This window comes from Microcebus murinus, chromosome 2, assembly GCF_040939455.1.
Source record: "Microcebus murinus isolate Inina chromosome 2, M.murinus_Inina_mat1.0, whole genome shotgun sequence".
NCBI lineage: Eukaryota > Metazoa > Chordata > Mammalia > Primates > Cheirogaleidae > Microcebus > Microcebus murinus.
The window spans coordinates 124,887,319-124,899,977 of NC_134105.1; the positions used below are offsets into that span (position 1 = coordinate 124,887,319).

General features: G+C 37.3%; 1 protein-coding gene across 1 annotated transcript in view; it reads left to right on the forward strand.

Annotated features, from left to right (window-relative positions):
- AXDND1 (axonemal dynein light chain domain containing 1) overlaps positions 1 to 12,659 on the forward strand; it is a 158,827-nt gene that overhangs the window by 30,132 nt on the left and 116,036 nt on the right. The window contains exons 11-12 of the mRNA XM_012772571.3: positions 233 to 337; positions 7,730 to 7,850. Of these exons, the coding sequence (XP_012628025.2) occupies positions 233 to 337; positions 7,730 to 7,850 (226 nt within the window). The remainder of the gene's footprint in view (positions 1 to 232; positions 338 to 7,729; positions 7,851 to 12,659) is intronic.

Genomic DNA, 12,659 nt, shown 5'->3' on the forward strand with positions numbered 1-12,659 from the left:
CTTCCCCATCTTCTTTCTGCTTTTTCTTGCCAGCCTGATTCTATAGCCAAACCTGTCAAGATTCCATCCAGAATGTACACTAGATTTCTCGATTTGGTTTATAAGGTGGAAAAACTAGGAAGGGAAGTACACATAATAACTAAGAAGATGCTTCAGTATAAATCTGATTTCCTGAGTAGAAACTTTTGGAAATTTCCAACTATGAATTTAAAATTTCTTTGCTTTATTTCAGAGAACTTTGTCTGGTTCGGGCACATGATGTGAAATTAACAAAGGAAGCAGAGAAGGCCCACAAGGATTTAGCACAAGCTCTTTTAGATGCTGAAAAGAATGCCAAGTGAGTTGCTTAAAATTTGTGTAGCATATGTAGGGGACAGGAGAAAAGCTTATATAGCTTCTGAAATGATAAATATGATACTAACTTCTTAAATTCTAAAAACACGTATAGCTTACTTTATTTGAATTTAGTTTCTCATTCTGGCTGGAAAGAAAATAAAACATCTTTTTCTTGGAGTCAGACTGTCAGTTTCAGCATTAATAATTTTTTTAAAATGAGGTTTGTAGGCTATTACTTTCTAGTTTTCTAGAAGGTATAGAGAGGCAGTAGTGTTTGATTTATGAATCTGGGTGCACCAACGTTGGGTGCATATATATTTAGAATTGTTATGTTGTCTTGTTGAACTGTACCCTTCACCATTATATAGTGACCTTCGTTGTCTTTTATTACTTTTGTTGATTTAAAAACTAATTTATCTGTAAAGAGCACTGCCACGCCAGCTTTCTTTTGGCTTCCATTTGCTTGAAATATTGTTCTCCACCCCTCTACCTTTCGTCTAACTGCATCCTTGCAGGTTAGATGTGTTTCCTGAAGGCAGCAGATACTTGGCTTGTGTTTTTTTATCCATTTGGCCAGCCTATGTCTCTTGAGTGGGGAGTTCAAGCCATTCACATTTATTGAGATAACTGATAGGTGGGGCAGATTTCTGTTCATTATGTTGGGTTGAACTTTGTTGCTTTGTTTTCTCTCTTGAGCCATTGTGGTATCTTGGCTTTGATCTTTAGCTTTGAGTAGATTTAGATTCGTGAGTGTTTATTGTGCTGATCCGTAGGTAACACTGTTTTGAGTACTTTTTGAAGGACTGGTCTTGTCTTGGTGAATTCCCTCAGTCTTTGCTTATCTGAGAATGTCTTGATTTTTCCTTCATATACAAAACTTAGTTTTGCAGGGAATAAGATTCTAGGCTGGGCATTGTTCTGTTTCAGAAGAGTGAGAATGGGGCCCCAGTCTCTCCTTGCTTGTAAAGTCTTAGTAGAGAAGTCTGGTGTTATTAGAATTGACTTTCCCTTGTATGTTACTTGCTTCTTTTGTCTTACAGCTCTTAGAAGGCCCTCTTTAGTTGATATTTTGGTCAGTCTGATGACTGTATGTCGTAACGTCTTCCTGTTTGCATTGAATCTCCCAGGGGTCCTCTGAGCTTCTTGAACTTGTATCTGGAGATTTTTAGCAAGGCCCGGGAAATTTTCCTCTATTATGTCTTCAAATAGCTTGTCCAACCCTTGAGTGTTTTCTTCTTCCTCTTCTGGTAACTCTGTGACCCTCACATTAGGTTTCTTCACATAATCCCACATCTGTTGTAGGCTTTGCTCTTTTCTCTTGTTTCTCTGCTCTATCTCTGTGACTGATCTATTTAATTGGAAGGTGTTCTCTTCAATCTCTGAGATTCTTTCTTCTGTTTGATCTACCCGGTTCTTGAGGCTTTCCACTATGTTTTGTAGTTCCCTGAATTGATTCTTCATTTCCAGGAGTTGGGTTAAACTTTTCTTCATTGTATCGCTTTCTTTAGTGAATTTGTGTTCCAGGTCTTGGAGTCTTTTTGTGTTTTCACTGTGGTGGTTATCCAGTTATTCTTGTAGGTCATCGAATTTTCTTATGATCTACATTTGAAATTCCTCTTCTGTTATTTTGGTTGCCTGATTTTGGTTGGTGTCCATTTCTAAGGGGCTGGTGCCCCTCTTTGGGGGTATGTTTTCTGTTTGGTTGTTAATATTTCCAGGGTTCCTTCGCTGATTTCTTCCCATCTTGGTCAGTTGTTGTTTCTTTCCTTTAGGTTTTCGTTTGGGTATTCACACGCCTTGTTTAGTTTCTGAGCCGGTAGGTGGTGTCTGTGGGTGAGATTCGACCACTCCCTGTATAATGAGTCAGTGGGTGCCATGAAAAGGGTGTGCAGAATGTTCTCCCTGTCAGTAGGTGGCGCTTGCTTGGAGGAACAGGCTACGCTGTTGTTTTTGTGTCCTGTTATCAGCTCTTGTTCCTGTAGAGAGGCACTCTAGTGCCTCAGGTGGTGGGTGGTGCCCTGGGACTTCCAGGTGTGTCCTTTTTCCCGCTCAGTGAGGGCTGGTCTGGGAGTGAGTCTGGGCGGAGCTGGGTTGGGTAAGCCTGCCCTCAGGCACCACCAGTGCTATTAGCAGGGGTCAAAGTTCTGTTGTCTGCTTCCAGGAAAAGCTGTCAGGGAGGGGCTGGAATGGCCCTGCTCAGTCAGAGAGTCTGTGTGTGGGGGTGGGGCTGTCTGAGACCCGCAGTCTGGAGCAGGCCTGGCTTCTTTCCACCATCCCCAACTCCGCAGCTACTCCTGGGCCTCTGCCAGCAGGCCAGACCTCACGCCACCAGGCCTCCCCGTACTGTGATGCCGGCGGGGAGGTTCCCTGCGCAGGAACGCCACCTGGGCTGGACGCATGGCCTCCCTTTGGGAGGAGGGTTGCCCTCTAGGACACTGATCTGCCCCCACAGGCACACACACCTCAGTAGGCTGTTCACGGATATCCCTTCTGTGCCCCGGGCAATGCGAGACCTGGGTGCACAGGATCTGATATGCAGGTCTGACCTCTGGGCCCCAGAGTTCAATCCCTGATCCCACCAGGGAGAGGAGTGCCAGTCCCAATTCACCTACGGGAGTCCAAGCTGGTCGATGTCTCTCAGCCTCAGGGTCTGCCTCGTTCTCCTGGGATCACCGGGCCAGCAGTACCTGGGAGGGCTGGCGGGTAGGGAGCTCACCGTCTGAGTTCCCCTCAGTCAGCTGTAGGGCCCCAAATGGAAAGGTCCCGTTCTCTGGAGCTGCCTCCAGCTGGTGGCTCTATTGTCTCTCTGGGCAGCCCGGATAGGGACGGGGGAGGGGAGAAGGAGGCAATATGGCGCCTGCTGCGGGGCTCGTGTCTGTGCACACGGAGGTGCCCTGGGGAGTTGGGAGCCTGGTGCTGAGTCTGCTACAGGCTTACCGCTCGCTTGTGGTGGCCGTCTCTGGGCTGGTGTCCGCAGGTCTCTCCACCCACTGGGGAGCCCACTAGCAGTTTGAGATGCAAGGGAGGGGAAGGTAACCATTACACCTACCCTTGCTGCTGGTCTCTGGACTGCTCCAGAGGTCTCTGCTTCCAGTTCTCCTCCGCAACTTCCTTCCATGGCGTGTCCTGTGGTCTCAGGTACCCTCCTTCCATCCTTCGTCCAATGTATGCTCGTCTGCTTGCTTGTTTCTTCTAATTTCTCATAGAATCTGCCTTTTCTGCAGAGAAACTCTGTCTGGCTGTTTTTCTCGTCTGCCATCTTCTGAGTGATAGTTTAGAGTCCTCCCTTTTTCTTATTTATGTATTTATGTTTTGGATATTTCTAGGTTATGTAGTTCATCTACAGGTTTTATCAAGTTGTCACAAAACTCCAAAAATTTTTCAAATGTATTTATTGAAAAAAATTCTTGCAACTTGTCAATAAATGCCACTTGATCATGGTATATATATATATTTTTTTGATGTGTTATTGGATTCAGTTTTCTAGTATTTTGTTGAGGATTTTTGCCTCTTTATTCATCAAGGATATTGGCTTGTATTTGTGTTTTTATTTATTTTTTTTTTGGCCATGTCCTTTTCTGATTTTGGAATCAGGGTAATGCTTGCCTCATAGAATGAATTAGGAAGAATTTCCTCCTCTTCAGTTTTTCAGAATAGTCTGAGATGAATTGGTGTTAGTTCTTCTTTATAAGTTGGGAAGAATTCAACAGTAAAGCCATCTGGTCCTGCCCTTTTCTTGGTTGGGAAACTTTTGACAACAGATTCAATCTTGTTACTTGTTATTGGTCTGTTTAGGTTATCTGTTTCTTCCTGGTTCAGTCTCAGTAGGTATGTGTCCAGGAGTTTATCCATTTCCTTTAGGTTTTCCAATTTGTTGACATATAGTGCTTCAAAATAGTCTCTAATTGTCCTTTGTATTTCTGTGGTATCAATTGTATACAGTAGCTGGGATTACAGGCATCTTCTTGTGTTTCTCTTTTTATTTATTTTGGGTCTTCTCTCTCTTGATTAGTCTAGTCAGTGGTTTATTGTTTATCTTTTCAAACAACCAACTTTTCATTTCATTGATTCTTTATATTTTTTTAGTTTCCATTTTGCTTAGTTCTGCCCTGAGCTTTATTATTTCTTTTCTTAAACTAATTTTGGATTTGGTTTGTTTTTACTTTTCCAGTTCCTTGAGGTATACTTTTAGGTTGTTCATTTGAAACCTTTCTACTTTTTTTAGAGATGGGGTCTTGCAGTGTCACCCAGGCTGGAGTGCAGTGGCACAGTCATTGCTCACTACAGCCTCAAACTCCTGGACTCAAATGAATTCAGTAAATTCTGCCAGCCTCCCAAGTAACTGGGACTATAAGTATGCGCCACTATGTCTGGCTATTTTTTTTCTTCATTATTTTTAGAAATGAGTTCTTGCTATGTTGACCAGGCTTTTTTCTATGTTTAAATCAATTAATTTCTTTCTATTTTTAGTAGAGACGGGGTCTCACTTTGCTCAGGCTGGTCTCTAGCTCCTGACCTTGAGCGATCCTCCCACCTCAGCCTCTCAGAGTGCTAGGATTACAGGTGTGAGCCTCCGCGCCTGGCCATGACCAGGCTTATCTTGAACTGGCCTCAAGTGGTCCTCCTGCTTTAGCCTCTTGAGTAGGTGGAATTACAGGGATGAGTCACCATGCCCAGCTCATGAAAATTTTTATTTTCTCCTTAATTTCTTCATTGACATAATGGTCATTGAGCAGCATGTTGTTTAATTTCCACATATTTGTATAGTTTTCAGAGTTTCACTTGTTTTTGATTTTTAGTTTTAATCCATTATGGAATGAAAAGGTACTTCATATGATTTCAATTTTTAAAAATTTGTTGAGGCTTTTGTGGCCTAATACATACTCAATCTTGGAGAATGTTCCTTGTGCTGATGAGAAGAATGTGTATTCTGCAGTTTTTGGATAAAATATTCAAATTGTTGGATACATGTCTGTTAGATCCATTTGCTCCAAAGTGCAGTGTAAGTCCAATGTTTGATTTTCTATCTAAATGATCTGTCCAATGCTGAGAGTGAACTGTTGAAGTCTCCAACTATTATTGTGTTACAGTCTATTTCTCCCTTGACTTCTGGTAATACTTGTTTTATATATCTGGGCACTCCTGTATTGGGTGCATATATATTTCAAATTGTTATATCTTCTTGCTGAATTGATCCCTTTATCCTTACATAATGACCATCTTCATCTCCTTTTACAGTTTTAAACTTAAAGTCTGTTTTATCTGATATAAGTTTAGCTACTCCTGTTTGCTTTTAGTTTCCATTTTCATGGAGTAATTATTTCTATTGTTTTCTTTTAGTACTTTCATATTTTTGGGTCTTACATTTAAGTCTTTAATCTGTTTTGAGTTGATTTTTATACATGGTGAGAGATAAGGGTCTAGTTTCATTTTTATGTATGTAGATATCCAGTTTCCTGAGCACTATTTATCAAAGAGACTGTTCCTTTCCCAATGAATGTTCATGGTGCCCTTGTTGAAAGTCAGTTGGCTGTAAATACATGAATTTATTTCTGGTTTCTATTCATTCCATGGTCTTCGTGTCTGTTTTTATGCTTGTACCATGCTGTTTTGGTTACTATAGCTTTGTAGTATATTTTGAAGTCAGGTAATGTGATGCCTGCAGCTTTATTCTTTTTGCTCAGGATTGCTTTGGCTTTTGGGGCTTTTGTGGTTCCATGTGAATTTTAGGATTTTTTTTTATTTCTGTGAAGAATGCCATTGATATCTTGATAGGGATTTTGCTGAAACTGTAGATTTCTTTGGGTAGTATGATCATTTTAACAATATTAATTCTTTTAATCCATGAACATGGTATGTCTTTCCACTTTTTTGTGTGTCGTCTTCAATTTCTTTCATCAGTGTTTTATAGTTTTTCTTGTAGAGATCTTTCACCTCCTTGGTTAAATTTATTCCTAAATTTTTTTGGTAGCTATTATAAATGGGGTTGCCTTCTTGATTTCTTTCTACTAGTTCATTGTTGGTGTGTAGAAATACTGCTGATTTTTATATGTTGATTTTGTATCCTGTAACTTTACTGAATTCATTTATTAGTTATAAGAATTTTGGTGGAGATTTTAGGGGTTTTCCATATATAAGATCATATTGTTTGCAAACAGGGCCAATTGACTTCCTCATTTCCACTTTTGATGTTCTTTCTTTTGCTTAATTGCTCTAGCTAGGACTTACTTTATATTTTTTTTATAAAGATTAGATTAAGCAATATATAATTTTATCATTTGGGTTTTTCATTTCCTATTATAAAGAATTTCCCTATGTACCAAATTATTAAGAACATGATCTTTAGTTAGTTGCAGAGTGTTTTTATCATAGAACTACATCATGTTTTCATCTGGCCAATCTCTTATTATTGGACAGTGAGATTGTTTCTGGATTTTTTGCTTTTGCTGTTATAAATTAGGGTCATTAGTTCCTTTTTGTAAAAATTGAAGTCTCCATTTTCAGACAATAAAGTGCACAAATCTTAAGGGGACAGCTCAATGGGTTTTTACATGTGTATTCTTCTGTATGAAATCCTCTCAATTATTTTGAAGAAATGGAAGCCTCTAAATAGGAAGAAGCTTCAAGAACTGATGTGGTAGTTTCTGCCTTTTGCCAGACGGGTAGAATTCTATATCATTGGCTTTTCATTCTCATATCAAAGTTAACATCCCTTGGGAGGAAAGGTTTTAAAAGATTTCTGAAATGCTACTTGTCCCTTTACAATTTTTATGTTCATTTTTACCTCAGAAAGGCTTTTAATTTTAAGAGAAGCTTCTTTGTAAATTAGAAGGGAAAGGTATGTTCTGGTAGACATAAAGAAACAATAGTTCAGAAAAAGCTGATTAATTATACTTGAGCTTTTGGGTTGTTGGGAGAGAATTTTCTTGAATCTTGTACTAATTATATATAATTTGAAATTTTAGTAGCTTGCAGTTGTTGAGCTTTGTGCTGTTAATAAAGAATCCTAGGTCTATGAATAAAAAAGCTTAATAATAAAACTAATACATTACTGTTACTTGTATTCTAAATTTTTCATTAGATATGCTTTTGTTATACCATTGGAATATCATGTTCTGAAAATGCTAGTGAATAAATAGAAAAGAATAAAATAAAAAATGTTTAGAGCAGGTAACAATATATTGGATTTTACTTTCATTAAGACTATTGTAAGATTTATAAATAAATGTGAATTTTTTCTTTTCACAATATATGTGTTATCAATATATTCAGTAATTATGTTGTAATTACCTTATGATGAGTCTTAAAGGAACAAATTACCTATTTTAGAATCAAGTTCATTTTTTTATAAAAAATATTTGTTTATATAGCTGTTTCTCAATTTTTCTTATAGAATGGTAGAAGAATACCATGACTTATATACACTACAAAGAGGCCGGATGGAGAATGATATTAGACAATTAATGGCAGAAAGAGATATCTGGAGTTCAGCCACATATGAACTGGCCCTAAAGGTTGGTTCATCTGGGTTCACAACTCAAACTTATTTTTTGGTTAAAGATTCATTTTTATAATTTTTAATAATCTAGACAAAAACTTTTAAAAAAGGAGATGTATATTATTGACAAATAATGTAGCTTTTGTGGGCCTTGAAAAGAGAAAGTTAAACTTTATCTTTGTTTCTTTTCTTATTTGGTATCTAGCTATTGCACAATTAATGGCTCTTGTTTTCACCAGAATCTATAAAGTATGAGAAAGAATTCCTTTTCTGTTTTTTGGGAACATGTTAAAATTTTCAACTTTAATTTATACTATTTAAATTATTTTATACTATTTATACTATTTATAATAAGTTTATACTAACTTATGCTATTTATTATAATTTACAATAAAGTAGGAAAGGTGGTTCTTACTTTTTTTTCATATAACATAACCATATTAGAATCACTGGACATCACACTCTGATTCTATTACCTTGGTACACAAGGTAACAAGTCTGATATCTGGGACTTACTGGTATTAACAGTGAATTTTGACCCTAAACAGATTAAAAAATTGGTTCAGTTGGATTGGTTCATTACTCCACTAGCGGCAGGTCACAGAGTTCTCCAGAGATAGTCTGTATTAATACATCTGCATTAGAGTTCTGTATTAGACCCTTTCCCATGTAGTGTGTTAATTATTTGGATGAAAATGTAGAAGGCATGCCTGTCACAGTACACATATGTCCCAAAGCAAGAGAGAGAGCTAATATACTGGATGGTGGAATAAAGACTTGTTTAGTTAAGAAATTTCATTGACTTGACAGAGATAATTATTATAAATGTAGAGGATTAATGGGGACATGCTAGAGCCATTCCCATTGAAGAAAGCCAAAAGGATTTCTGCTATCACTAGAAGCCTTAATTCACTAATGAAATGCAAATAAAATCAAGAGGTATAACTACTGAAAGGAACTTACAAAATCACTGTTGTTTGCTTATTATGCAATTATCTACCCAGAAACCTGGAAAAATCAATTTAAAGATTATTTGAATTAATTAGCTTTTGATAAGGTAGCTGGGTACAAGATAAATATGGAAAACCTAACGATTCCCTACATACCAATAATAAACAATTAGAAATGCAAAGAGAGAATAGACTTAACAAGAAAGTAAGACCTATATGTTGAAAGCTCTAAAACTATTTTAAACAACTTAAAACTAAATAAAAGGAGAGCTATATATCACTGGTTGAGAACAATAATCAATATTGTATAGATGTCAGTTCTCTCCAAATTAATCTATAAATTCAATATAATTCTATTAAAAATCTCAATATCTATCTTATTTTTAGGAGTAAGTTGATTATAAAACACATCTGGAAGAATCTGAATATGAGAATAATAAAACATTCTAAAAGAATACTAATAAATAACTTGCTCAGTATCAATCTCTAATGTTTAAAAAAATGAAAAAAGAAAAAATAACTTGCACTTCTAGACATCAGAATGTTTTCTAAAGTTAAAGTAACTAGGATGTGTTTCTTGGGTAAGAATAGATAAATGCAAAAGAACAGAATAGAAAGTTCAGAAATAGACTCCTGTGTATATGAGGTATTCAAATTGGTTTGGCACAATTGGTTATCCAATTATTGAAAAATTTAGATCTCTACTTTATAAAAAAGTTTACATAAAAGAGTAAATCCCAGGGCCAGGCCCAGTGGCTCATGCCTGTAATCCTAGCACTCTGGGAGGCCGAGGTAGGCGGATTGCTCAAGGTCAGGAGTTGGAAACCAGCCTGAGCAAGAGCGAGACCCTGTCTCTACTATAAATAGAAAGAAATTAATTGGCCAACTAATATATATATATTTATATATATAAATTAATTGGCCAACTAATATGTATATATATACACACATATAAATATATAAAATGAGCCGAGCATGGTGGCGCATGCCTGTAGTTCCAGCTACTGGGGAGGGAGGCTGAGGCAGGAGGATTGCTTGAGCCCAGGAGATTGAGGTTGCTGTGAGCTAGGCTGATGCCACGGCACTCGCTCTACCTGGGCAACAAAGCTCTGTCTCAAAAAAAAAAGAGTAAATCCCAAAAGGGATAAAATATGTAAAAGTGAAAACAAACTATATATTAGAATAAATTATTTTTTTTTTTTTTTTTTTTTTTTTTTTTTTTTTTGAGACAGAGTCTCGATTTGTTGCCCAGGCTAGAGTGAGTGCCGTGGCGTCAGCCTAGCTCACAGCAACCTCAAACTCCTGGGCTCGAGCGATCCTTCTGTCTCAGCCTCCCGAGTAGCTGGGACTACAGGCATGCGCCACCATGCCCGGCTAATTTTTTATATATATATCAGTTGGCCAATTAATTTCTTTCTATTTATAGTAGAGACGGGGTCTCGCTCTTGCTCAGGCTGGTTTTGAACTCCTGACCTTGAGCAATCCTCCCGCCTCGGCCTCCCAGAGAGCTAGGATTACAGGCGTGAGCCACCGCGCCCGGCCTAGAATAAATTATTATTATTATTATTATTTGAGACAGAATCTCACTCTGTTGCCCAGGCTAGAGTGCCGTGGTGTCAGCCTAGCTCACAGCAACCTCAAACTCCTGGGCTTAGGTGATCCTTCTGCCTCAGCCTCCTGAGTAGCTGGGAGTATAGGCATGTGCCACCATGCCCAGCTAACTTTTTTTTTATACATTTTTAGTTGTACAGCTAATTTCTTTCTATTTTTAGTAGATACAGGGTCTTACTCTTGCTCAGGCTGGTCTGAACTCCTGAGCTCAAACGATCCACCCGCCTTGGCCTCCCAGAGTGCTAGGATTATACAGGTGTGAGCCACCGCGCTCCGCCTAGAATCAATTCTATGAGAACTTTTTATAATACTGAAATGAAGAAGTCCTTTCCATGTATGATATGAAACCTTAAAATTATAATTTTCATGTGGTGACAGTCACCAGGAACAAAAGCAAATAACAGACTGGGAGAAAATGTTGGTACCGTATATTAAAAACAGTTAATATTACTAGCATGGTCTAATAAATACATTTTAAAAATAAAAATAATCTAGTAACACAGTGGGCACAGAATATAAACAGATAATTCAGAGTAAGACATTCAAATGGCTAATACATATTTGAAAATATTTTCAACCTCACCATTAATGAATAAGATGGAAAATAAAGAATAATTGGATACCATTTTTAGCTTAACAGATTAGCGAACTTTAAACAGATGATAAACATGGACACTTTCATATACTGTTGATGAGAATATAAATTGGTACAGCTTTTTTAGAGATTTTTATAGGGGCTAACAACATTTTAAATTTTTACCTCTTGGACTGCAATCCCACTGGCAAAAATCAATTCCTGAGAAATACAAGTGTATTTCTCACTGAGAGTACAAGTGAATAAGGATATGGATATTCATTGCAACATTGCTTATGTTTACAGAAATAAATTAGGTTATTGAAATAACCTAAATATCATCAATAGGGGAAATAAATTATAGTTATCCAAACTATATTAGAATACTTAGTATATTAGAAACTGCGTAGTCATTTAAAATACTGTTATAGATATACATGTGGAAAGAGGGCTATGATAAGTAAAAGAAACAGCGAGTTTTAGAATAATATATTATAAAATGCTATTTATATTTAAAGTATCACAAGTATAAAGTACACAAATTTAATGTACTTACATAAAAAAGAAAAAAGTCATCACAAATGTATAAAAAACTATGTGTAGTTTGTATATGCACACACACATAAAATCTTCACTCAATGGAATAACAAACTTATAACAATATTTTTAGTGAGGGTGGGGTGGGCTGCTGGGAATTTTGAATTTTTACTTTATACTTCTGTATTGTTTGATTTTAACAATTATGTATCAGTTCTTTGACTAAAAAAGGTAATTTTTGGCCAGTCACAGTGGCTCACGTGTGTAATCTTAGCACTCTGGGAGGCCAAGGCAGGAGGATTGCTTGAGCTCAAGAGTTCAAAAGCAGCCTGAGCAAGAGTGAAACACATCTCTACTAATAAAAGAAAAATTAGCCAGGTGTAGTGGCAAGCCCTGTAGTCTTAGCTTCTTGGGAGACTGAGGTAGGAGTATTGCTTCTGCCCAGAAATTGGAGGTTGCATTGAGCTACCATGACGTCACTGCACTCTAGTCAGGGCAACAACAGAGTGAGACTTTGTCTCAAAACAAGAGAGAGAAGAAAAGAAAAAGAATGGTAATTTTAAGGATCTATATATTCTTCTTCTTCTTCTTTTTTTTTTTTTTTTTTTGAGACAGAGTCTCACTCTGTTACCCAGACTAGAGTGCAGTAGTGTCAGTCTAGCTCACAGCAACCTCAGACTCCTGGGCTCAAGCGAGCCTCCTGCCTCAGCCTCTCGAGTAGCTGGGACTACAGGCATGCGCCACCATGCACAGCTAATTTTTTTCTATATATTTTTAGTTGTCCAGCTAATTTCTTTCTATTTTTTTTTAGTAGAAACAAGGTCTCACTCTTGCTCAGGCTCGTCTCGAACTCCTGAGCTAAACGATCTATCCGGCTTGGCCTCCCAGAGTGCTAGGATTACAGGCGTGAGCCACTGCACCTGGCCAAGGATCTATATATTCTTTTAAGAAAACTTTGTGCACCTGAGACATTATTCTATGTACTGGTTAGTGAAACAAAAAATTAAGACAAAATTCCTGCCCCTAAAAACTTAACGTATTCAAATATCTCAACAATTTAGAATTATTGACCTATCCAGACAAATGAAATATTAGTGGGATAAATGTATAGATCAATTTTATTAATATGATTAACATTAATCATTACCATGAT